The 23363-nt window shown below is 37.0% G+C and overlaps 1 protein-coding gene across 1 annotated transcript; it reads left to right on the top strand.

Annotated features, from left to right (window-relative positions):
* Positions 1-5255: 5255 nt before the first annotated feature.
* Positions 5256-22780, top strand: LOC149081786 (N-acetylglucosamine-1-phosphotransferase subunit gamma-like). The gene is made up of 8 exons (XM_089235556.1): positions 5256-5439; positions 9376-9439; positions 10808-10939; positions 11024-11107; positions 11272-11365; positions 12442-12639; positions 16209-16355; positions 22544-22780. Exons 1-8 carry the CDS (start codon positions 5397-5399, stop codon positions 22658-22660), a joined length of 879 nt encoding a protein of 292 aa, XP_089091682.1. The 5' UTR covers positions 5256-5396; the 3' UTR covers positions 22661-22780.
* The last annotated feature ends 583 nt before the right edge of the window (positions 22781-23363 follow it).

Here is a 23363-nt window from a genome sequence, read left to right as displayed (position 1 = left end):
CCCATGGGTGTCCGTTATCGAGAAGTTCTACTGTAATAAGTTAGTTATAGTTAATTATTTTTCCTATTTTTTCCCCAAAAATTGCCTCTTCCTCAAATTTGGTAATTGCTCCCCCCCCCCCCCCCACCGTTAATAAATATTTAATTTTGGCGTTGTCTAAAGAGTGTTCAGAGTGAAAAATTCTTTCCTAAGTTTTGGGAAGAACATTTTCAGCAGCGATAGTAGCCACTGTGCGGTCACATGACCAACGTGAGGGATTCGCATCACGAGGGACCTGGGTTCGATTCGACGCAGTGGTGGTTGGCTGAAGTTGATTTATTTTCGTTTTCCAGCTTCAGGCGCAACAGCTCCTACAATCATGGCCACAACCAAAAGTAAAAATTGGCACTGTCATTTGGGGGCAAATGCCCATTTTGTGGCACTCCTTCCTCTTAATTTTGAACGAACAAAATGCAAACTTGGCGTCCTTCCTTGTCCAGCGTACGGCGCAAAAGATCCCTTCCCTCCCCCTAGTTGCAGCCCTGCCTACAACTGTACAAATATTCAAGTATTACACTTCATTCAAAATACAGATGGCAAAACTAACTTATGTACAAAACTAGATACGCACGCAAACGGTTAGATATATCAGGTATCAGAACATATATGCACTTTCGACACAACTCACATCGGAAAGCGGATAAATGGTAGCAAATTACCCAATAACGATTTTTTAACTTAATGAGGTAAGAAACAATAACTGATAGGAAGTGAAATAACGGGAAAATGACGTCACATTTTTGAATTCTTCAGGTCATAAATGTCCCCCCCCCCCTCCCAGCGTCAAAGATGGAGTCTACTGATCTAATGTATATATTTATATATGAATTGACATCATCATCATCTTGCTTCCCCCCCCCCCCCCCCAGACTTTCAAGTCTATCTCCGCCTATGGTGGTGGTGGTCATGTGGAACACATACTGCTGTAATAAACGATTTGGAGACAATTTGTTCGTTATTTGCGCATCTTTTCTTTGACTTGTGTACTAGGGTGGATCGAATGTGGATAAAAGAATCGGCTTATAGGATGCAAAAGTTGTCTTTTAAGCACACTAAGCATATAAATGGAAATTTTTTTCAATTTCAATTAATTTCTTCCGGCTCCCCAAGACACTTAAATATTTGCCAAAAATCGATTTTTATGCAAATATTGAATTTTAAAAAAAGAGTTAAATAATCGATTTTACAGGGAAAATAGTATAGGTAGAGAATGTAAAATCGTTTATTGCTTATTATTAAATGCATAAAATAATTTAGTATAGTAAAAATTGGAAGGAACGGTGAAAATATTCATGCCGTACCGAAGCAGTTGAAAGATGCATTTGCCTAGTGTCTGAGGCGTCGGAAAGTGTGTGTGTGCGCAGAAGACACACGGCTTCATATTGAATAGGATAAAATCAAGAAGCCATATCAAACATTTTAATACCAAAAAGCATTACAACATTTAAAATATGTAAATCTTCAAATTAATACAATTAAAAAAGCTATTATATAAGTTCGATTTTTATAAGTTTTATGATTTATTGCTTTGATTTTTAAATTTATACTTCATGTATTATTTAAAAATTATTATTACTCATAAGTTTGTACTCCCTCTTTAATACCTCAATATTTATAAACATTTTTCATTAATTTACAGTTTTTAATACATTTTCATAAAAGCGTGAATTTTTAACTATTTTTGGGGCGCTTGGAACACTGGAAGATACGAATGGATTTCAATAAAAAAAAATTACGCAAACTAATATATATACCCAACACACAACTTTTCCACCCCACGTCAAAAGTAATTTCAAAAATAAAAAAATTTTTATTTCCTATACTTTTCGATCCACCCTATTGTGTACGTCAGCGCCACCTACCGGCTATTTTTCCCCCTGTCAAGAAAATTACCGTGACCTAGCGATGCTAACCCTGCAAACCGTTCTTTATTTGTTATTTTTCCGGTTTTTATGAATTTTTAAAGTTTCTATGGACCTTTTTGCCCACCCTGTACAATTGTTTATCCATGAATTCTTTGGGGGGGGGGGGAGAAGCTAAGCCCTTTTACAAAGTTTAATGGGGGGGGATACAAGCAGTCTTCAGTTCCGGTGTCTATGCCCAGCATGGCGTAGGTGAGATGAACTTCTTCCGATGTACTTGCATACACAATCTGCATTGCGATAATCGAATTTATGATTCAAAAATAAAAACAAGTTTAGACCTCAAAAAAGAGACAAACTGAACATTTTTACGAAAATAAGAGGAGAGCTGAACAATATTTTGCAGAAATGTGGAGAGAACGCTTGTGTCCCGTAAAAACAGAATGTATGAACTGCATGTTAAAATTCGTAGTGTGGCACGCGCATCGAAAATACTCTGCCCGAAATTGGTTAAATGCATAGTTGATTAAGTAGAAGTCACCCGACAGAGGAACGGGTTGACAATATGATCACTCACTCACTCATAAGTTCAATTATACAGACGCCCACACATTTGGGGCGAAACATCGGGGAGAGGGAAACGTCCGAGGGCGAAATGTGCTAATAGCGAATGAGGGCCACCTTTTCGTAAACCGTAGCTACTATAGATTTCGAGCGAGGGAGGGGACTAAATTTCAATGTACCCCTGATCAATCAGACTTTTTCCTGGAGTGCCTCCCAGGCCGTCTTAACAACATTATCGGGACAAATTAATGCTCTCTCTCTCTCTCTCTGAGGGTTGCCCTTATTTCTGGACTCTAGCCCCGAACCCAAGGAGATGAATCCTGTTTTTTATACAATAAATCACCTTTAAAGAGGGCCCATGAAAAAATCCTGGCTTGGAGTAAGCCAATTATCACAGCCTAGGGTACCACTCCAGAACGTGCGAGTCATGGTTGCGTGGATATGACGCTCGATGCCAATTGGTGTCTCATCTAGCTTGGCTTGCGTCTTTATTTTCAGTTTCGAATTGAAATAATGGGTTCAGCTCTGGGTCAGTAAGCCCACCACCTCAAAACCCGGCACCAACTGGCACAGTGACTAGAAAAATACTAGCCCGTGATACCATTGCCACGACGATGTTAAAGTGTAAGTGGCTGAGCAACTGGCCTCCAATGACTAACCGGGATGACAACAAAGAAAACATCAAACTAAAACACTGGGTTATCCCCCAAAGCCGCCTAACCATGTCAATGCCCAAAACCGAACCCTAAGAACTGTTATACTTACTCAAGTCTGAGTTAAGCCTCAAAGAGAGGCCTTTCCTTTAGGTCAAGACGCAAACGCGTCTGACCCGAACGAAATCTGCACCATGAATGAGAACTTCAACAAGTGTTTCAATACTTCCAAAGCGTATTGTTGGAGATCTGTTTGGCGAATATTTGGTCAACAAATAAAGGAGTCGTTGCATGGCATTGTTGCTGGTGCTTTAATATTATAGCAAGCTGCCCTTACCAGAAGCTGGGTTCAAGACGTGAGAAATAGCGGAATCAAAGCCCTTCGGGGACGAACGACATCTTTTCATGATCTCGGATGGACAAGAGGGGAATTTGACCAACGGGCATCAAAGCATGGGCGGAGATACGGGGGGCAGGGGGGGGGGGCATTGCCCCCACGGGGGGGGACCAAAGTGGTAGACAATAGATTTGGCCACCTTTTTCCCCTTTTTTTCGGTCATTTTTCTCACATTTCGGGGGGACCAGACCCTCAAAGCATGCGTGGAGATGCGGGGGGGGGGGGCGGCAATGCCCCCCAGCGTCAAAGGTGAAGTTTGCTGATCTAATGTATATATGCATATATGAATTGATATCTTCATCATCGTGTCCCCCCCCCCCTTCAGACTTCCAAATCTATCTCCGCCTATGATTTAATATCAGTGACATCTCTTTGTCACTGGCAAAAAGCGAAGACGTCCTTCATTTAAGGGCGAGTTTCTCAAGAGTTCGGGTCCCGAAGAAAACACAAATTTTTCGGCCTCCAATTAGTGTTCTTTGAGGACTTTTTACGGAGTATTGTTATATAACAATTACCAAATTTGAGTAACAATGATGGGTAATTGTCCCGGGCCTCAGAGCTGGACCCCTGTCAGTCCCCCCCCCCCTCATGCGAGAGCCCAAAACCGTAAGCAAATATGCATGCCCCCCCCCACAAGGGTGAGGGGCTAATAGGATTCCAGCCAAGGGCCCCGGACAATTGCAATCATTTTTTTGTTTTTTCCATGCTATAAATTCACTATAGAAGGGTTTGTGGGAAGTCTGGTTTGGAGGTGTTCATCTAAAATTCAAACCTAGAGGCTCTGCTCCAAGACTTGGGTGTCATGCAAGCATGTGAGTGATCAAAAGAGTGATAGAGGTACAGGTGTAAGTAGCAGGCGAGTGCCCAGTAAGGAGGGGGGGGGGTCAATTGGTTTTTGCGCGGAGAGGCGAATTCAAGGAATTAGTAGTCAAGAAAATCCGATTGTGGAATGAGAGAAGGGTGGGGGGGGGCGGTAAAATTCGTGTAGCCCCACAGGCGGTGAATGCGTCTCTGATTCTAAGCTAAACTGATGGTTCTGTAAGACACTTGCTGCCAAGATTGGAAATAAGAACTATGTAATATAGCAAAGCCGGGCTTGGGGGGGGGGGGGGGCTGTTCCACCGAAATGCGAAAAAAATGACCAAAAAAAAATAAAAGGATGGACAAATCTATTGTTATATTACTTTGGTCCGCTTCCGAACGAAATTTCTGGTTACGGGCCTGTAATGTAGGATGGTAAAATGTTTCCAGAGGACTTTTAATACGATGTCAGATACCTGACTACCGAAAAACATCTTTGAAAAAGTCTCCAGAGGTTCATGATGTTTGAAATGATTTGCTGATCCATGAACTGCACTCTGATTAAATTCTTTAACCGAATTCTGTTAGGGGGAAAAAATTGTTATCTCAGACTCAGTGGCGTATTTACCGGGGTGCTTAGCGGGTTATAGCCCCCACGGCGGCAAGTTCGGAAGGTGCTGCTGAATTTGTATAATACCCCTCCCAGATGAGAAAACCAGATGATAAATAAAAGTCAGTCATAAACGCGCATCTGCTCAGATTTATGAAACCAACGTTAGTCGCAAACTGGAGAACTGGCGATGTCCCTTTTTGTTTCGATAAAATATGGTCAATGAGATCATTTCGCTCACATATATTATCGCCATCATCTGTTCTGAGCATCAAGTTCGTGCTGCCATCTAATAATTTAGAGGCACACTATAGCATGAATGCAGCAACGCTTTATTTGTTTACTAACAAACAAAATGGAGGCAGCCGGAGAGTTTCACCAGTTTATTTAAAATTATAGTGTTAATAATCGCGTGAATAATCGAGGGCATGTGGACGCGTCTTCGTCTTTGATTATTCGACGCATTGAGGATGGAGGACACAAAGTTATTATTTTTCCTCATCGCCATGACAGGTGATATAGACTTTTTCCTCCCCTATTTAATTGAATTTTTGAATAACCACGTGTTAAAATCATTTTGTCAACTTCAAAAATGGCTTCTTGTCCAAAAATTTATATCTCAAAATAATGCCATAAGCCAAGCAAGGGTCCACAGGCTTCCCTATGCCCACTATAGTGAATTTTTTGTGAGAAACAACAAAAAAATATAATCTTTCTGGGCCCCAGGGCTAGTCTAGTCAGCCTTGCCCTTATAAGGCCATTGGGGGGAGGGGGGTCCTTGAGAAGCCTTCAGAGAGGACCCTCAAACTTGGATGAGAAAACTCATTATTTGTAGAGTGCTCTGAATATTATTCTGAAAAGGGGTCCATATCCTCCTATTTATTGGCAGAAGGGATCTGTGGCCCATATTTTATTATAACAAGGAGGCTACGGTCACAGGGGCGACTTGAGGAACCTTTTTGACACCCCCCCCCCCCCACCTTTTTAAAATTCAACAATAAAATTGCTTTTTTTTGCCCTTTCAACTAGGACCTGGTGGCCAAAGAGCCGCCCCTCCGAGCCATCTTAAGAGTATCATGGGCCCCTGGGCCAAGTGATTTTTCTGAGACCCTACCTGAAAAATTCAACTTTTCTTTTTTCTGAGGTCGCCCATGCGTTAAGACGGCACTGCCGCTTCTGTGTGACCAAGGGCCTAGCAAGGGGGGGGGGGAAACATGGGAGTGTGCCCCCCTTCCGAAATGTGAGAAAATGAAAATGCATTATTTGTAGAGTGCTCTGAATATTATACCCCCCCCCCCCCGCCGAACGAAATTTCTTGCTGTGTGTGACCATTCATTTTGTTGGCACAAGGTCTGTGGGCACATCAACGACTGAGCCGCAGGGTTAAGCTGGATAAAAAAAATTCCTTTTGCAAAAATTTGGAGAAAAGCTTAAGCAAAATGCTACAATGATAATGTAATGGTTGGATGTCTACTCGTTTCGTACCTCCTGTACGCATTTTTGCAAAAAGTGGCTACCACTTCTTTTGCATTCTAATATTTTCTTTCGCATTTTGCGAAAAATGCGCCCGTAGCTTAAACCCTGCTGAGCCGGTATATGTATATTGGCATCATCCCCTCTCGCTTTCATTATCATTCATGCTGTAATGATCATTTGGCAATGTCCTGTATTTTCCCCAAGGAAATATGGTCAGCCTACTCATGTCCTGTATAAATATTATGTAGTATGGCCATATCATTAAGAACAGCAGAAAATACATAGTTTTTGGTGCAACTTTTTGGTAGTTATTGGTTATAAAAAAGGTAACACCGAAGCCTCTGCTCCACCCCATTACATTCTCTTGGCAATAACAAAAGTAGCCCCTTCGCAATAGAATAAGCACTTGATGGGAAAATGTCGACCATGTTCAATAATAATGAACTTTATACAAGGGCTGGTTCGATTAATCGACCCAATGTTAATCACAGTCAAAAATTTTAGTTGAGTTGATCAATCCAATTAGATTTGCTTAAAAAAATTGTAATTTAACTTAATTTGTTTCACGAAACCATATACAGAGATAGAGGTGAGAGTCTGGGGCATGATAATGATGTCAATTCATATTATGCATATACATTAGATCAGTAGGCTCCACCTTTGACACTGGAGGAAGGGGAGCAATCTCTCCGCTCATGCACGAACAAGTACCATTTGAGAGGAGTTTTTATACAGAGCATCGGGGGGGGGGGGGGGGAAAGGCCAAGCAAAGTGATTTTTCTGAGGCCCTACCTGGCAAATTCTCAAAAAATTCAACTACTTATTTTTCTTAGGCCTCTCTTCTCTCAAATCCCCCAGACCATGCCCAGGTAGGCCTAGGCGTTAAGATGGCACTGTTTCTATATTGGGGGAAACAATCAACAGAAATTATTGAAAGTAGTTCCGAAATCAGTAACTAACCTAAAGTAAACAATTTTTTTTGATACAAGTGAAGAAACTCCAGGTTTTGACGGAGTATAATTAACTTAAGCATATTTTATTAATAATTTTTTTTTTATTAATAATTCAAAACAGCACACATAAATACATGGACACAGATATACAAAATAAAATAAAGACAACAGAACAAAAAACAAAACATACACTATGCAGCTCTTAGGGACCCATTTGGTCCGTCCTAGAGCTTAATAAATATTATATATAATAAACGGCACGCTCGATTTATATTTCATTTCATTCATTTTTTTTTTCTAGATATTTCAAATTTTTCCTTGGTTACCTATTTATATTTTCAATAAACCTTTCAAAATTCGTTATAGAGTTTGAGAATGTGAAGATTTCTTTCTTGAGATGTTTATTTATTCTAAGGTCTGATAATTTTTTTCCGAATTTGTTACAAATAGTTGGTCCTAGGTAATTTATACTTTTTTGAACAAGGTATTTGTTTGTTTTTGGAGTTATATACAAGAAGTTGTATCTATTTGAGGTTCTATCGTTATTAGTTTTAAGAAATAAATTATGGTTTTTAGTCATAAAAATTATCATTTTATACGCATAAATTTGTCTTAGATCAAGTATTAAAATTTCTGATTTCAGTAGATCTGGATTATTAAATAACATTACCTTACGTTTTATGCGATTATAGATGTTATTTAAGTTCTTAATATTGTCGTGATAGGCACCTCTCCACACTGTAATAGCGTAAGTTACTCTTGATTGGATCCAGGCGTAGAAAATTGTTTTAAGGAGTTCCGGACTTACAATGTTTCTTAATCTATATAAAGCTGCAATTTGTTTTCTTATCGTATTACAAACATTGTTAGAATGGCTATTCCATTTTAGGTCGTCTTGTATAACTACACCTAAATAACTATATTCTCTTACTCTTTCTATGTGACTGCAAGAACAAATTTGGGAGGGGGAGGGGTATTTACAAACGTGTAATCTTAGTGATATTGGAGTTTCTGGTTTAATATCTCTAATTTTTAGACAGATGAATTTTGTTTTTTCTACGTTTGGAAGTAATTTATTTTTTGTTAGCCATGTGTTAATCTGTCTAAGGTCATCTTCAACTTCAGTTATCAAATGAGAAATATTTTTACCTTCAACATATAATACGGTGTCATCCGCGAAAGACACTATTCTACCATGCAAATTTAGAAGGCATAATTCATTTATATATATCAGAAAAAGTGTGGGGCCAAGTACTGTTCCCTGAGGTATTCCTTTTTTTATTTCAAGGTAATCACTTTTTTCATTTTCTATATAGACTGCCTGTATTCGTCCATAACAGTACATCTCGAACCACCGCAATAGTTCACCACGAATTCCGGCATTCTCCAGCATATTTAATTGCTTCAAAAAAGCTGGCAGCCTTAATTTCTTAATTGAAGTATTTCTAGGTATATTTGTTCACATCTAGCAAATAGGTATGTGAAATTAATAAAATATATATTTTTATAGCATCTATTAATATTATATGGTTAAGAAAAATATTCAATTAAAATTTGATTAATGGGATAAAAGTTCTCGATTATTCCGATATTTAGCCAGTTAAATATTTTAATTGATTCCCATTTCATATATTGCAACCAACTGGTGCAGTGGTAAGATGCTCGTCTACCACCAGGAAGGTTGCTGTCAGGTTTGCGGGTTCGATCCTGGAGATAGAATATAGGTAACAATGTTCTTTCGCTAAAACAGACCTAAGATGACCACCGATAGATGGCGCCTTCATTTACAGCCCAACTCGATTGGTAGTAAATTGCCAACAAGACAATATGACCAGAGTTGGTGGGCGATAAAGTGTGTAGCCCTAGTTTATACACAATGGGTGGGATAGCCAATGAATAGTTTGTCCAACAATAAACTACGCCACATGCATGTTTTTTTTTTTTTAATATAATAAAAAGAATGGTTTATGAATTTTAAAAAATGACTATTTAATTCTTATTTATGTTTTCTTTCCTGCAGTGCCTGCGATAACATTCACTGGAAAAATAAAAATGAGAATTATAGAGGATTCAGCAAACTATGGGTAAAAATATTCATTCATTTTTTAATGAATTCTCTAATTATATCTATTATATATCTATGGGAAAGGGCCGCTCTCACTCTCAAACACGTGAAATTTCCACATGCATTATAATAAATCTCAGAGACCATATAATATAAATTTTATCATGTGCTACTAATTTTTTACCATTGTTCTCATTTAGGTTGCCATGGGAGGGGGGGGGGGAAGACAGCAAGGAATTCCATCAAAAGACAAGGCATTTTGGTCATATGGGACACCTCCCATTGAATAACAATTTTGCAAAAAAAATTACAAATAAATTAGAGAAATGTTAAAATTTTTCTTCCCTGTTGAAAATTATTTTTATGAACAGTCACTGATTTGTAGTATTAAAGAAGTTTTTACCATCTTCACTCAAAAATATAAAAGCTGGATGGCAACACCAGAAGAAAAAAAAAGAAAAGCCCAACTGTGACAACATAAATACATTTGGGGGCCACGTATATACTCAGAATACACACATTCTGACATGTACCAATTCATTTGAAATTTTACAGAGGAATGTGCGTGAGCTGCATATGTGTGTGTGTGTATGTGTGTGTGTGAGAGAGAGAGAGAGAGAGAGAGACCCAAAATATTTTGTGAAAAACCGCGGTCATGGGTTGGCTTGCCATGATGCAATGAATAACAATTTTGCAAAAAAAAATCTTCATCCCATGTGTATGCAAGTGCATTGAATTTTTCATAACATTACTGCTACAGTAGAACCTCTCCATAACGGAAACCCTTGGGACCGAAAATTTTGTCTTCTAACGTGGAGTGTCCATTAATGGACAGTAAAATACATTTTTAATCCCATCCCTGAAAAAAGGGGGAGAGGAGAAATCCACTAAAGAGGCCTGTCCTCCAGTATGGGTGGTTCCATTGTATTTATCAGCATAATTTTAATCAAGGCTTTTGAAAGTGGAGTTGGATCTAGAAGATGGGTCCTCCATACCCTGAAATGAAAGAATTCTTGTCATGGGAATAAACTTGTCCTTTTGCAAGTTTAGTTCTCATGCTGTCCAAAAGGTAGGCTCTCAAGGCTCTAACCAGTGGCTCAGGGATCACCCTTGATATTTTCTGCACCACAAATTTATCAACAAATTAATATGAAAGTTTTGTTGAAGTCCCTTGGGTTGTGTGTGTGATTGCAGGTTAAAAAATTGAGGCTTAGTGACAATGCTCAGATATGTGTGAGCCATATTAGTTCTCTTGGACCTTGAAAAAAAAATTGCTGGTCATATTTTGAACGGAATTATATCCCCATGAAAACATAATTGTTAATTAAATTTGTTTAGAATGGTTAGTTTAAAAGTGAAAGTAATCTTCCTTTTTTTATTTACTTAGATATTTCGCAAATAACTTATCAGCATCCTCAAATCAGTTGCAGTTGGTTGCGAAAATAAAGCCAGCGAATTTCAGTGGTCCATTGTTACTGAAACAACTTATCGGCAAATGCTATAACACAACCATAGACAGGTAATATTAACTCTCATATTTTCCCCTTGTTATAATTAATCGATGCTGTTAATTACAATAGTTAATATATAATTTCTTCTCTAGGTACGAGTATGTACTTTGCCCTTTTCAGAATATGACGCAGTATGAGACGGTTCCTAGGTGGAATGCTTATCAAGGGGTTCTCGGGTAAGCCACAATGTATTGTATCTTTATTGTATGTTATTTTTCATGTTTGGTTATTCAGTTGTCATGTTTCTCAGGAAGCTTTGACATCAATTCACCAAGTACAATGATAATGGGACAATTCATTTCCATAAATGCAACTAATTTCATTCTTCTATCATTTTCAGAGTATGGGGTCATTGGAAAATTGAAAACAATGCATTTGTTAGTATGGTTCTAACTAATGGGGATACTTGTGGAGATGTGGATAGATCTGTAGAAGTGAGTGTCACGCTTTCTTACACTTTATGTACTTTAATATTTATATTATAGTAACCCCTTGTTATATTACACTCAGATATTTTGCTCTTACATTAGAACCTTTGTTAAAAAATAAGCTAACCTTAGAGCCTAAATAAAGTCCTCATTATATCACATTTAGTTGTCGACTCCCAACACACTTGATATATGATATGCTGAGTAAAATTTTAACATGATTAAAGACAGCCTCCGACCATTCTTTCCCTCTAAGCCAGGGGTCTTCAACCTTTTTCTAGTCACGAGCACTGCCTGTATCCATCATCAAAAGAAGAGCACAATTTTTGCAAGTTCAACATATGACTGTATGAAATCAGGATTATTTCAATCCTAGAACATGATTTGTACATGATGTTCAATTGCAACATTGGTCAAGTGCTCGTGAGCACAAAATTTAACACAAACATCAAGCACTCTGGGTGCTCGTGAGCAATGGGTTGAAGATGCCTGCTCTAAGCTATGCATGATGTTTAGTGATAGGATACTACATCAAGGACCTAACAAAACCTTTCCAGCAGAAACATACATGACAATAACAACTGAGCCAACATTCTAATGTTACCCTGTCGCCATTCCACTACTTGTTATAATTATAATATCAATAAATTAATAACATCTTCCTTCCTTTTGGGGAAAATGATAAGTTTCTTATAATTTGTGAGATATGTAAAATTGCAATGATGAGTGAAGATGCATAAAACATTTATGCATTAGTTCTGGTCATGTTGGAGCTTAGCATGTATAACTGAAGACTATTTGGTTGTAGAGATAGGAACCAAAAACCTGTTTATTTTCTTTGATTTCAAGGGGAAAAATTAAGTAAAAGAAAGAAGTGCATGCTGTATCCTAAAATCCCATAACCACATAAATTCCAGCAAAAAAGAAAAAGAGGAAAAATTTCAAAAGAAATGCATTTTTTTTAACCTAATCCTTCCCATGTCATAAAAAATAAAAATGTACTGCTTCAAAAATTTGAGGCTGAAATACAATTATATACATTTAATACGACTCAAGTCTTGATAAAATTCAATTTTTTATAGGTAGTGTTACAGTGTGGTAAGAAAAACGAATTGCTAAATGTCACCGAACCGAATAGCTGCAGTTACTTCGCAATCTTCACCACCAGATTGCTATGTCATAATGATTCTTTCCTCGTTTATCCGAGACTTAGTCCCCAACTGCAAAAAGAATGGGATCATTTATGGACAGATTATAAAATGGGATACATCAGTGAAAAAGTGAGCTTTTCGTTAGATTACTGGAAGTTGTATTTATTTATTTTTTGTATAATAAGAATGTTCGACTGTGTAGAAATATTAACTAATGCACTAGCACAGCAGTTCCCAATTAGGGGTTCCTGGATCCTCAGAGGCCCACAGCATTTTAATTGAGTGTCCCAATTGTAGGATTATAAAAACAAATAATGCTAAGTTGCAAAATATAAATAAATAAATTACTTAGGGAGAAAGTTTTAATCAAATTAATATGCAAAAGCACATCTGCAATGTTGGTAGACTGCAGTATGATTTGATAAAAATTGTACTTGTGGTGACATCTCTCGATAAGAGTATGAAACATTGTTTTTGTTCTTCGCAGTCCATTAAATGACATTGCTACAACATCACATTTATTAGTACTGCATAGAATGTCCTTCATGGCTGTAGTTTTTGCTGCTATAAATGGGGATCCATGGCAGACATCACAATTTCTAGGGGGTCCATGAGAAAAAGTATTTGGGAACTGCTGTGCGCGTGCACTAGCACATTAAGATATAATTTATGATTCAAAAAGTCTCTTTCGGTTTCTCCGTTTTCACTACACCAGTCAAAATCTGTAAATAATATAGTCCAAAAAAGTCTACAATACCCCAGGCTCACATTTCAATATACAGTGGTAGGAATGTAAAATGCTTACTTATAAGATTTTTAACTATGAATTTTACTACTGTAATGTCATTAGAAATGCTATCAAATGAAATAATGAATTTGTTAATATATTGTTTTACACCCCTAAAATATAAGTTTTTCTCAGCAGGTGCCCCAATATGTGTGTAAAAACCATCAAAATATATTTGTGCGCTCGCTGCACTACATGAGCATATCTACCACACATCTTCCCAAGGTAAAATTCAACTTTAATGCAATTTCATGTAACTATAGTGTTCTTCATTCTATGAACAAAAATTTATCAGAAGTTGCTCACTAAATAATTTGGAATCAATTAGGAACACAGTAAACTAATTGATATGTAAAAGTTACATGATAATGTTCATAGCCAATTTCTCTTGAAGTTTTTTTTTACACAAAATATAGTTATATCAGTGTAAGCCTCCTAGATAATATTTTTGCTACTATGGATAAATCAAGAAATACACACAAAACTACTTGTACAAAATTATAATAATAAGTTTTATAATTTTGGGCAAAAAATACTTGTAAATATCCATTAAAGCTTGGTACATTCCATTCAAACTAAATTTGAATGTTATAAGATAATACAAATGAGCAGCCACAACAGGCAAAATGCCCAACTAGGTGGCTGAGAAAAAAAGATGCCCATAACAAATATGGATGCAGGGTTTAAGCTACGGTCGCATTTTTTGCAAAATGCGAAAGAAAATCATAGAATGCGAAAAAAGTAGCAACCACTTTCGCAAAAATGCGTACAGGAGGTAGGCAAAGAGTAGATGTGCAACCATCAATCATTACATTAGCATTGCAGCATTTTGCTAAAGCTTTTGCCCCAATTTTTTGCTTTTTTGCGAAAGGAATTTTTTATCCAGCTTAAACCCTGTATGAATGTCATATATTTCTAAGTACAGCAACCCAATTAAAAATGCAAATATCAAAACTAAAAACTATTATACAATGCACATAAAAAATATTTATGGTTGTCTTATTCTAAGTATGGATAGTCTCTCAATTTACCCCAACATGTTATCGTGTACCTTTTTAAACGTGTCAAATGTGTTAGAACTTACTACCCCGGGGGTATGTATATATATATATATAAAAGCTATTTTACTGATTAACAACTCTATTAGAGAAAAATTCCCTGTGACACCACAACCTAGCATTGTCCCTTACCAACTGATACTGGTGTCCCCTTGTCAAAGCAGTCGATCGACAGCATATTAATAATTCATGAAGTACAGATGACTGGATACCGAGTGAAGATAATTGGAAAGAAAAGTCACATTCCTCTGTGGGGAATCTAACCACCAACCATACTTCATACAATTAGCGGAGAGGTTCATCATTTCGTAATAATTCATGGTCCATCCTATTCATCCCACGGAAAATTTTAAACACTTTAATCATATTGCTGACACTCACATTCTTCCAATGTAAACACCTTTAAAAAACGAGAAGTTTCTTTTCATAACTCAAGCCCTGTGCGCCAACAAGGGCACACATAGCTCTTCTTCTTTGCACCCCTTTCAACCAAGTCTATGTCTCCCTGTAGGTATGAGCTCCAAACATAGGCGGAGATAGACTCTGAAGTCTGGGTGGGGGGCACGATGATGATGATGTCAATTCCTACACAACATATACATTAGATCTGCCACCCCCTTTTTGATGCTGCCCCCCCCCCCCGTATCTCCACCTATAGCTCCAAAACCTTTCAGCATATTCCAGTCCAGGAGGAACTAAGCCTGGGAAAAGCGGAAGAATGACTTTAGAAGAACACAAAAAAACCTTTTCCAAAATGAAAAGACCCTTTTGAAAATAAAAATATGAGGTTATATATAAAAAACAACAATACTGTGGGCTTTGTCTTGTTTTAAGTGTCCAAAATTTTATATTTTGAATAAATTTAGCACAACTAAATTTAATGGTATAATGTACCGTTTAACAGTACATTTCCGGTTATTTTTTGTTACCCAACATAGAATTGGCATTTGCGAATGACAACAATGAAATACACAATTTTCTTTCCACTAATAAGATTTATTACAATATTAAGTGTTTTACATTTTTTAGAACTTTTAACCTGTTAAAGGAGTAAACATAAATAAATTTTTTTAGAGTTCTTAACTTTAGTAAATATTGCACATTAATTGAGTATCTCTCACTAATCTGTTAGATGAGCTTCACATTTCCATCTCAACATCTATTTTCTTCGAACTGTATGAATATGGCTGACAGGAACAGGAGCCAACGGTGGCCCTGGGCCACTATATCAGAACTTGATTAGACTGTCAAATCGCCAAAACATGGAGACAGAAAGGGTGCTACCCAGCGCACACCTATTCGGGACGAAATGCCTTACTCACTAGATCATTGTGTATGTATAATTTTTATCCCTGTCTTTCTCAGCACACTGGCGACCTTTAAGCAGAATCTTCTCATACCAAGATCCAATCAGACAGCAGGATCAGTGGCCTGTAATAACTTAGCATATTCGAACAGTAAAACTCATTTGCATATCATACAGAATAAAACATTATTTCAACTTTTGACATATGGAAGTTGGCAACATAGAAGGAATAAACATGGCGGCCGATCAGCGACACATGATCTCGCCGATTGATCCCGGAATCAATATAAACGTAATAAAAATATAAAAATGACTAGAAAAGGACTGTTTTCGCCAGAGCTTAAATGGTAATGTTACAATGGTCGTAAGGTGAATATTAGCTTGCAAGTTGGTGTATTTTCAGTAAGTATTTCACTCTTTTAACTTGAATTACCTATAAGAGGGAAAATATTGAAGTACCTTTATTTATTTACTTGGAATACTTAAGAAACTGAATGCCAAAAAACATAAATTTGATATTCGTCAAAACTTTTCTATGTTATTTTAGGGTTACAATATTAGTCTCGCTAAGATACTATCTGACTCTGGATTGACTCGTTCCCCAAACAAGGATTCTAAAAAAGAAGAAAAGAAAGAAAAAGAACATAATGATGAAGCTTTGGATGTTGTCAGTGATTTAAGCAATTGCAAGAAGGTACCTTAAAGTTCAAGTTTTTCTACTAAAATTATAGAGGAAGAATTAGCATCACTTTCAGTTGCAAAAGATAAACACAATTTTATCTTTCATTTTTTGTGTGTGTGCATGTGCGTTATTTAAAATTGCTAGGATGTGCAGCAGACGTTTAAGACCATCTCTGTGAAACTAAAAATTGGTTAAAAAAAGTTGCAACATAATCTAGTGCAGTGGTTCTCAACTTTTGGAAGCCTACAGCCCGGTTGATTTCTTTTTTGCAAATGGAAGGCCCTGTCATACACAACACTAATCTATATATATAAAATTGATTTTCTGTGTGTGTGTGTGTGTATGTTCTCTATACAAATCTACAATTTTAGATCGATCGTCGCCAAATTTTGCATATATACCAAATGGGACCCGACTTGAACGATAGGCTACATTAAAATTTCGTCAGACCAGGGCAAATGTCCCAAATGGGCAAAAAACTGTCCAGCAACAATGGTTTTCGGGCCTCAACAATCACTTTCCGAACGTTTACTTTGGTTACTGTGGTTCCCTAGCAATGCGTTTCAGACGTGTATATGCCTTTACAACGGCTTGTCACTTCTTTAATCCTGTTAGTATATGTATAATAGTTTATGCCTTTATAATGATTTGCCACATTTTCAATATACTCTCCGTAATGAGGCTTTTTGAATAGACGTCATAATCATCATCAGCATCGCTTTGAGAGTTAGGAAAAGGGTGATCCTCATAGAAATCAGTGCTAAAATTGCCGATTTTACTGTAGAAATGCGGAAATTAGTGGGATTTTCTGTCACATCAATAATTTTAAAAATTGTATTGATTTCTCGATTTTTGAAATATTCAGTTCGCTTAGAGATATATGAAGCCCAGGAGATTAAATATGAAGTAATTAGCCAAACCTATACTTTTGAGTTGGATATTCGAGCAATATCATTGATTTCATTTATATCTTCTCAAGTATGAAAATTAATGTCTCCATATTGTCTCTTTTGATATTTATTTGCATAAATTCATGTGGGTTAGGATATTTTAAAATTAGTTATGAGCCCGTGAAAAGTGCATCGAAAAAATTCCACAGCTTTAACTAAGGATTTTTGGAAGCTGGAACAGACAGACGGATAACTTGAAGTTCGGGGGGGGGGGATCGAAATACCTAGCGCCCCTTAAAAAAAGAAAAATATATATTCATTTCCACGTTTCTGTGTAAATCTATATTTGTTTATTTCGCGCAGGTCGCCATATTGGTTAACTTGGACACGGTTTGTATGTCCCTCAAGAAAAAGAGAGGGAGATATCACGTGATCCAAAAAAAGCCTCATTGAAAAAAACCCGGGCAGCGCCGGGTATTATAGCTAGTGTGATATAAATGGGTAAAAATGAAACAGTGAACCACTCATGGCTCGGTTTGACTGATGCCAAGGTCCGTTGGTTGAGAAACACTGACCTAGAGCAGGGGGTTTCGACCTCTCAGACATTGCGGGACAAATTAAAAGTTTCCACGAAGCTTGTGGGCCACCAAGTCATATCGTGGTATTCCTTGTGAATAAACAGGGATCCCCAAACTATTGAACACTTTGTTTACTCTTAAATAATTTTTTCATTAAATTTTAATTTTTTATTTCTTTTGAAATAACTTCTTTTCCTGATTCTGATTTTTTAAAATTAATTCTGAAATTACTTTTTTGCTAATTTCAAATTCTCATTAATTATGAAATTATTTCTTTTAACAATTCTTAATTTTTTTCATGAATTATTACTTTAAACAATTCCAAAATTATTTCTATCTGTAACTGTTTTTTTCATTAATTATAAATTTTCATCAATAATGAAATTATTTTTTTCAGTAATTCTAAAATTATTTCTATCATTAAGGTGTTTTTCAGCATTTATGTAATTATGTATACCATTCGAATGTCAAATTTTTTGCCTCTCAAAATATATGAAATCATGTATCTCCAAAAATGGTTTTGGTTCTAGGTCCCAAATTTATTACAACGGCTCTTTTAATGTACCAAAAGCACAGCATTACTATTGATTCAGGAAAGTACCTTACAGCTCTAAATACAGTTGCACGGATTTCAGTGCTCTTTAATGGTTTTTTTGTTGTAATTTAATCGTTTGTCTGTGTAAAGAAGCCATTTTCTAAAAATGGTTGGCAGCCCAATGCAAAAAAAGCTCCGGGGAGGGCACATTTGGCCTGCAGGCCATGGGTTGAAGACCCCTGATCTAGAGCCACAGGAATTTCTGAGATAGGTCGTACAAAATTCACTAACAATCCTATCTGATAGATATATATATATACTGCGCCATTGATTTCAAAAACCACTCATTTTCTTAATAAGAAATATTTATAATAAGCATTTATAAATTCAAAATAGACCCATGGGTTGGTCGTGTTGTTGATTTTGGGTGGTGTCTGAAATAGGTTAAGAACCCCTCCTAACAATATGACAAAGGGAGTTTTGAAATGGGTTGCAAATACAAATTATCAAATTTCAGAAAAGTAAATCTTTTTATATTGGTTGATCCAATCCATGCTATTTAACAAGTGTACCAAAATTTCAGACACATTCTGGGGAAGAGGGATGTTTCTCAAATCTTGTATTACTAATACAAATATTTCACACATTTATATGTGAATTGTTTTCTTTAATTCTTATCCACATCTTTGATTCAATAAACAATTGTTGACATATTTTGTGACAATGCTATTTTTTGAAATGATGCAGAAAAATTTCTTGACTAGATACTGGGCCGTCTTGCGAGCACCATGAGTCCCCGGACCAAGTAAATTTTCTTAAGCCCTACCTGGCTGAAATTGCTTGCATGCACATTTACATGCTCACTCAAAAATTTCAGTCAAATTTATTTTTGTGAATCCAACCCCTACCAGATTGTGCCCAGGTAGGCCCATGCGTTAGGACGGCACTTCTAAATGTCATTCTTACCACCTGTCTTTTCTCTCTCATCAATTCTGGGATTTTTCTCATTAATTCTGAATTTTCATCAATTCCAGGATTTTCTCAATTCTGGCAATGGAAGAATTCCCGTAGATAGACCCAAGAAGGACTTATTACGTTCCCAAATGGATTTTACCAGTTTTTAAACTCAGTTCAAGAACTTGGAGACAAAGTCTTCCCAAACATTCAACAAAATCACCAAAACCATGAGTGACTGTGAGAGAGTAATTCTGGCACCGGAAAATGACAGTGTGATGAACAAGATCAACGAAAAAATTCTAAAAATTATTCCAGGAGACTCCACATCTTACAAATCGGTTGACACTGTCACAGACTCAGCGCAGACAGTTCTATATCTTGCAGAATTTCTGAACTCTTTGGATATTCCAGGTGTGCCACCTCACAACTTGACCCTCAAAGTCGGAGTACCTATAATGCTTTTAAGAAATTTGGAGACACAGAGAGTCTGCAATGGCACCAGACTCTGCGTGAAAAAATTGTACAATTACATCCTTGAAGCAACGATTCTAACTGTATGTGCCAAAGGAGAAGACGTCTTCATTCCACGCATCCCAATTATCACTGAAGAAATGCCATTCACTTTCAAGCGATTACAGTTCCCGATTCTTTTAGCTTTTGCAATCAACAAAGCGCGAGGCCAGTCGTTAGCAATGGCAGGTATCAACCTACTTGAGCTCTGTATTTCTCACGGACAGTTTTTCGTTGCCTGTTCGCGTGTTGGTAATCACAAAAATTTTTACATCTACACACCAGATGGAAAAACCAAAGATATTGTGTATCCACAAACGATTGCCTGACGTTTTTAATTAAAAAAATTAGAAATAAAAGTAATTTTTTCTTACTTGATGCAGAAATAATAAGCTATACATATATAAATTTTTTACGGGGCGGGCAAGGTCGCCGGATATCAGCTAGTAGTTATTAAAATAAACTTTTTATACAGTCCCTGTGTGCCCAAAAAACCCAATTAGAAAGTTTTGCTGCCCTGTCTCTCCCACGTTTCTAAGTGCAATATCCGCTGAGACATTCAAATTCTAAAAATGGGGGAAAAACAGTATTAAATGCAGGCAAAACGGTTTTCGTTTATAGTTGTATATAGTTGAGCTATTAATAGAAATACGTAAACAACAACGATCTGTACTTTGTGAGTTAAATACTTTGTTAGAAAAATCTAATATTCTTTAAAAATATTACAACAAGGTTTGTTCAAAAAGTATTTGGCCGTAATTTTTCGTGCGTGAACCAAAGATGCTAAATAGGCTTGGTTTCTTGCACATATGTAGGCATAGGCGATCCTAGTGAGGATGCTTGAATTTGTACCTGCCAACAGACTGCCAATAAATGAAGACAAATGAAAAGGTGTAAGTAAGCACCGTCACATTTTCGTTTTTGACAAAATAGCACGAACACTACTTCATTAAATTTTGTGTGAAGATTGGTGCTTCCTGAATGGAAACAATCCGCAAGTGTCAATAGACTTTTGGAGATGAAGAAATAAACACCCCAACTTTAAAGGAGTGGTACTACCGCTTCAAATATGGGAAAGCATCGATGAAGAGTGAGAATGCAGCACATTCTGGTAGGCCCTCAAATTCCAGAAATGTGATTGTTGTTTACCAAGTGAGGACTGGTGATTCAGAATCATCGAATCACAATCAGAGAACTTGCAGATGAAGTGAACATTAGCAATGGATACGTTCATTCCATTTTGACTAACGATTTGGTCTTCAGGAGATACTATCAAAGTCATGCTGACCAGACGAGAACTGGTGTTTTCAGCATGGTATAGCCATCGGTAGTCACGCTGACCGTCTTCTTTGAATCCATTGTCATGGTTCATCACAAGTATGAACTGCATGGCACAATCACCACCATGGAATACTACCAAAAGGTTCTGTGTCGCAATTGGCAGCTTCCTCGCGATCAATAGGGGTGGTTTTTCCTGCCATTTTAAAAATAAAATTACAACGGCCCACTACCTTCACTTCCTCGCTCATCTGTGGTCTGTCTGCGACTGGCAGCTTTTGCAGGCAAGAAAAAAAATTCAAGCACACACACTCGGATTGCCTACATACGTGCACCAAACCACGCCTGCCTAGCTTCACTAATTCAAGCACGAAAAATTATGGTTGGATACTTTTTGAACAAACCTTGTACTGTATTATGTTGACAGCCTAATAACTCACTAGATATGCAAATCATTCAATGTAGTATTGAATTTACTAATTATATTACATCACAGTGTGCGTAGAAGTATATTTACAGGGGAGGGGGCCTACCGGGCTATAACGCAGGAATGGAAATTCAGAAAGGTGAGAAATGGGTCAATCAGTAAAATGGGAGAAGGGTAGCAAAGTTTGTATGCCCACAGGCGGTGAAACCTCCATCTCTTCCCAAAGAGTAGAGATCAGTAATTGACCAAAAAAGTTTGCAAGCATGTGAATGACCAAAAGAATGGGCTAGAGAAGCAAAAGACCAGGTCAGTGAGCCACTAAAAGAGTGACCTAGAGGGCGAGAGATCAGGTTAGTGAGTGATCAAAATAATAGACTATAGATGTGTGGGAGCATGGAAGCCACTAAAAGAGTGACCTAGAGAGCGAGGGCTGGGCCAGTGAGCAACCAAACAAGTGACTAAGAAAATGTGCAAGCATGTGACCAAAACAGTGACTTAGGGGCAAGGGCAATGACTGAGCAGGTTATATCTCAGGACGGCAAATTTGAAGGATGAGTGGGTGCAGAAAATTGGATTAGAATGGGGAAAAGGCGGTTAAACCATAAATCTGCATCTGAGTAGATGCATTATATAGATATTGTATTTTTCGGAGAAGTTGCTTCATTATACGAGAATCAAAAATTTAACTCAATTTCAGAATAAATCATTGTTGTCTTTACAGTAAAAATGCAATCAAATTGATTTTAGATGATTTTGTTAATCATGATTATCCCATATAGTTGAACCCTGTTTTAGCGAATCGGATAAGACCAAAATTTTTGTCATCAAATTGAAGGAAACTGTTATATTGGGGGTTGAGATTTACATCTAGGCTATGTATACAGAGACTTCTAAACAAATTCGTTGAATCAAGGAATTCATAAAATTAAAATTTGTTACATTTTGTCTGACAGTATTCATGCTAATAGTGAATATTTGATAGTTTTAGTCTTTATTAAGAAATATATTTTTCTTCCATAATTAAGGAATTTGAAAAGCTAAAAGGAGAAATGGATCAATTAAAAGAGCAGGTTGAGTCTTTGAAGCTGCTTCTAGATCTGAACAAAGTGAGAAACAGGACACAGAAAGAGCTCACCACGTGACACAGAACTTCTGAAAACTCTGTCTCTCTTTAAATATTTTCTTTTCAACGCAGATGTGTTAGTCATAAATCATTTCTGCTGTTACTGTAAATAAAATGTTTAAAATTATTTGAAACAGAATCAGGTATTCATTCATTTCTTCTATCAAATTTATAAAACTGCTTTGTGTTGTATTGAATTGAACGTATTGTATTGAACATATCAAAATGTAAATGGCATTACACAGATGGAGAAGGGGGAAACTTTTTCTCAGTCCAATACACCAACGAATCTGACATTTTCCTGAACATTATGCTGAGGTGAACTCGTAAAGAAAATCCATCTGGTCTACGCTGCCCAGGTCCTCTTGTGAACTGGGCAAGCGTGCTGACTTTTCAAGTCATCACACTCCTACAGACAGCTTTTCTTTCCGAGTTCACCTCAGCATAATATCCAAGAAAATGTCTAATTCCTTGATGTATTGGGCTAAGGGAAAAACTCACTGTACCACCTGGGGCCATTTCCTGAAGTTAAGAGAGGCTACTAATGTCTATGTTACTGCCAAAACCTGAAGTTTGCCAATTCGTGACGGGGCCAGCCCAGTTGATCCAGCCAATGTCCGAAATTCAGGCTTTAGTCGGAACCTATATATCGATCCCTATATATGGATCACTAAAATATCAATATTCAGATTCCTTTGATCGTTAGGGTTGCCATAACTAAC

This window comes from Pholcus phalangioides, unplaced genomic scaffold (assembly GCF_987345545.1).
Source record: "Pholcus phalangioides strain wild (caught in Gottingen) unplaced genomic scaffold, Ppha-v1.0 ptg000009l_1, whole genome shotgun sequence".
Classification (NCBI taxonomy): domain Eukaryota; kingdom Metazoa; phylum Arthropoda; class Arachnida; order Araneae; family Pholcidae; genus Pholcus; species Pholcus phalangioides.
The sequence above is the reverse complement of the archived record's forward strand: the minus strand, read 5'-3'. Positions and strand labels throughout refer to the sequence as shown.

What these genes read in the sequence shown, in the direction of transcription:
- LOC149081786 (XM_089235556.1), top strand. Translation starts at nt 5,397, where the DNA reads ATGGAGGACACAAAGTTATTATTTTTCCTCATCGCCATGACAG. An exon ending in GAGGATTCAGCAAACTATGG is followed by an intron (nt 9,440 to 10,807) that starts GTAAAAATATTC and finishes TTATTTACTTAG; the next exon opens with ATATTTCGCAAATAACTTAT. An exon ending in ATTTAAGCAATTGCAAGAAG is followed by an intron (nt 16,356 to 22,543) that starts GTACCTTAAAGT and finishes TCCATAATTAAG; the next exon opens with GAATTTGAAAAGCTAAAAGG.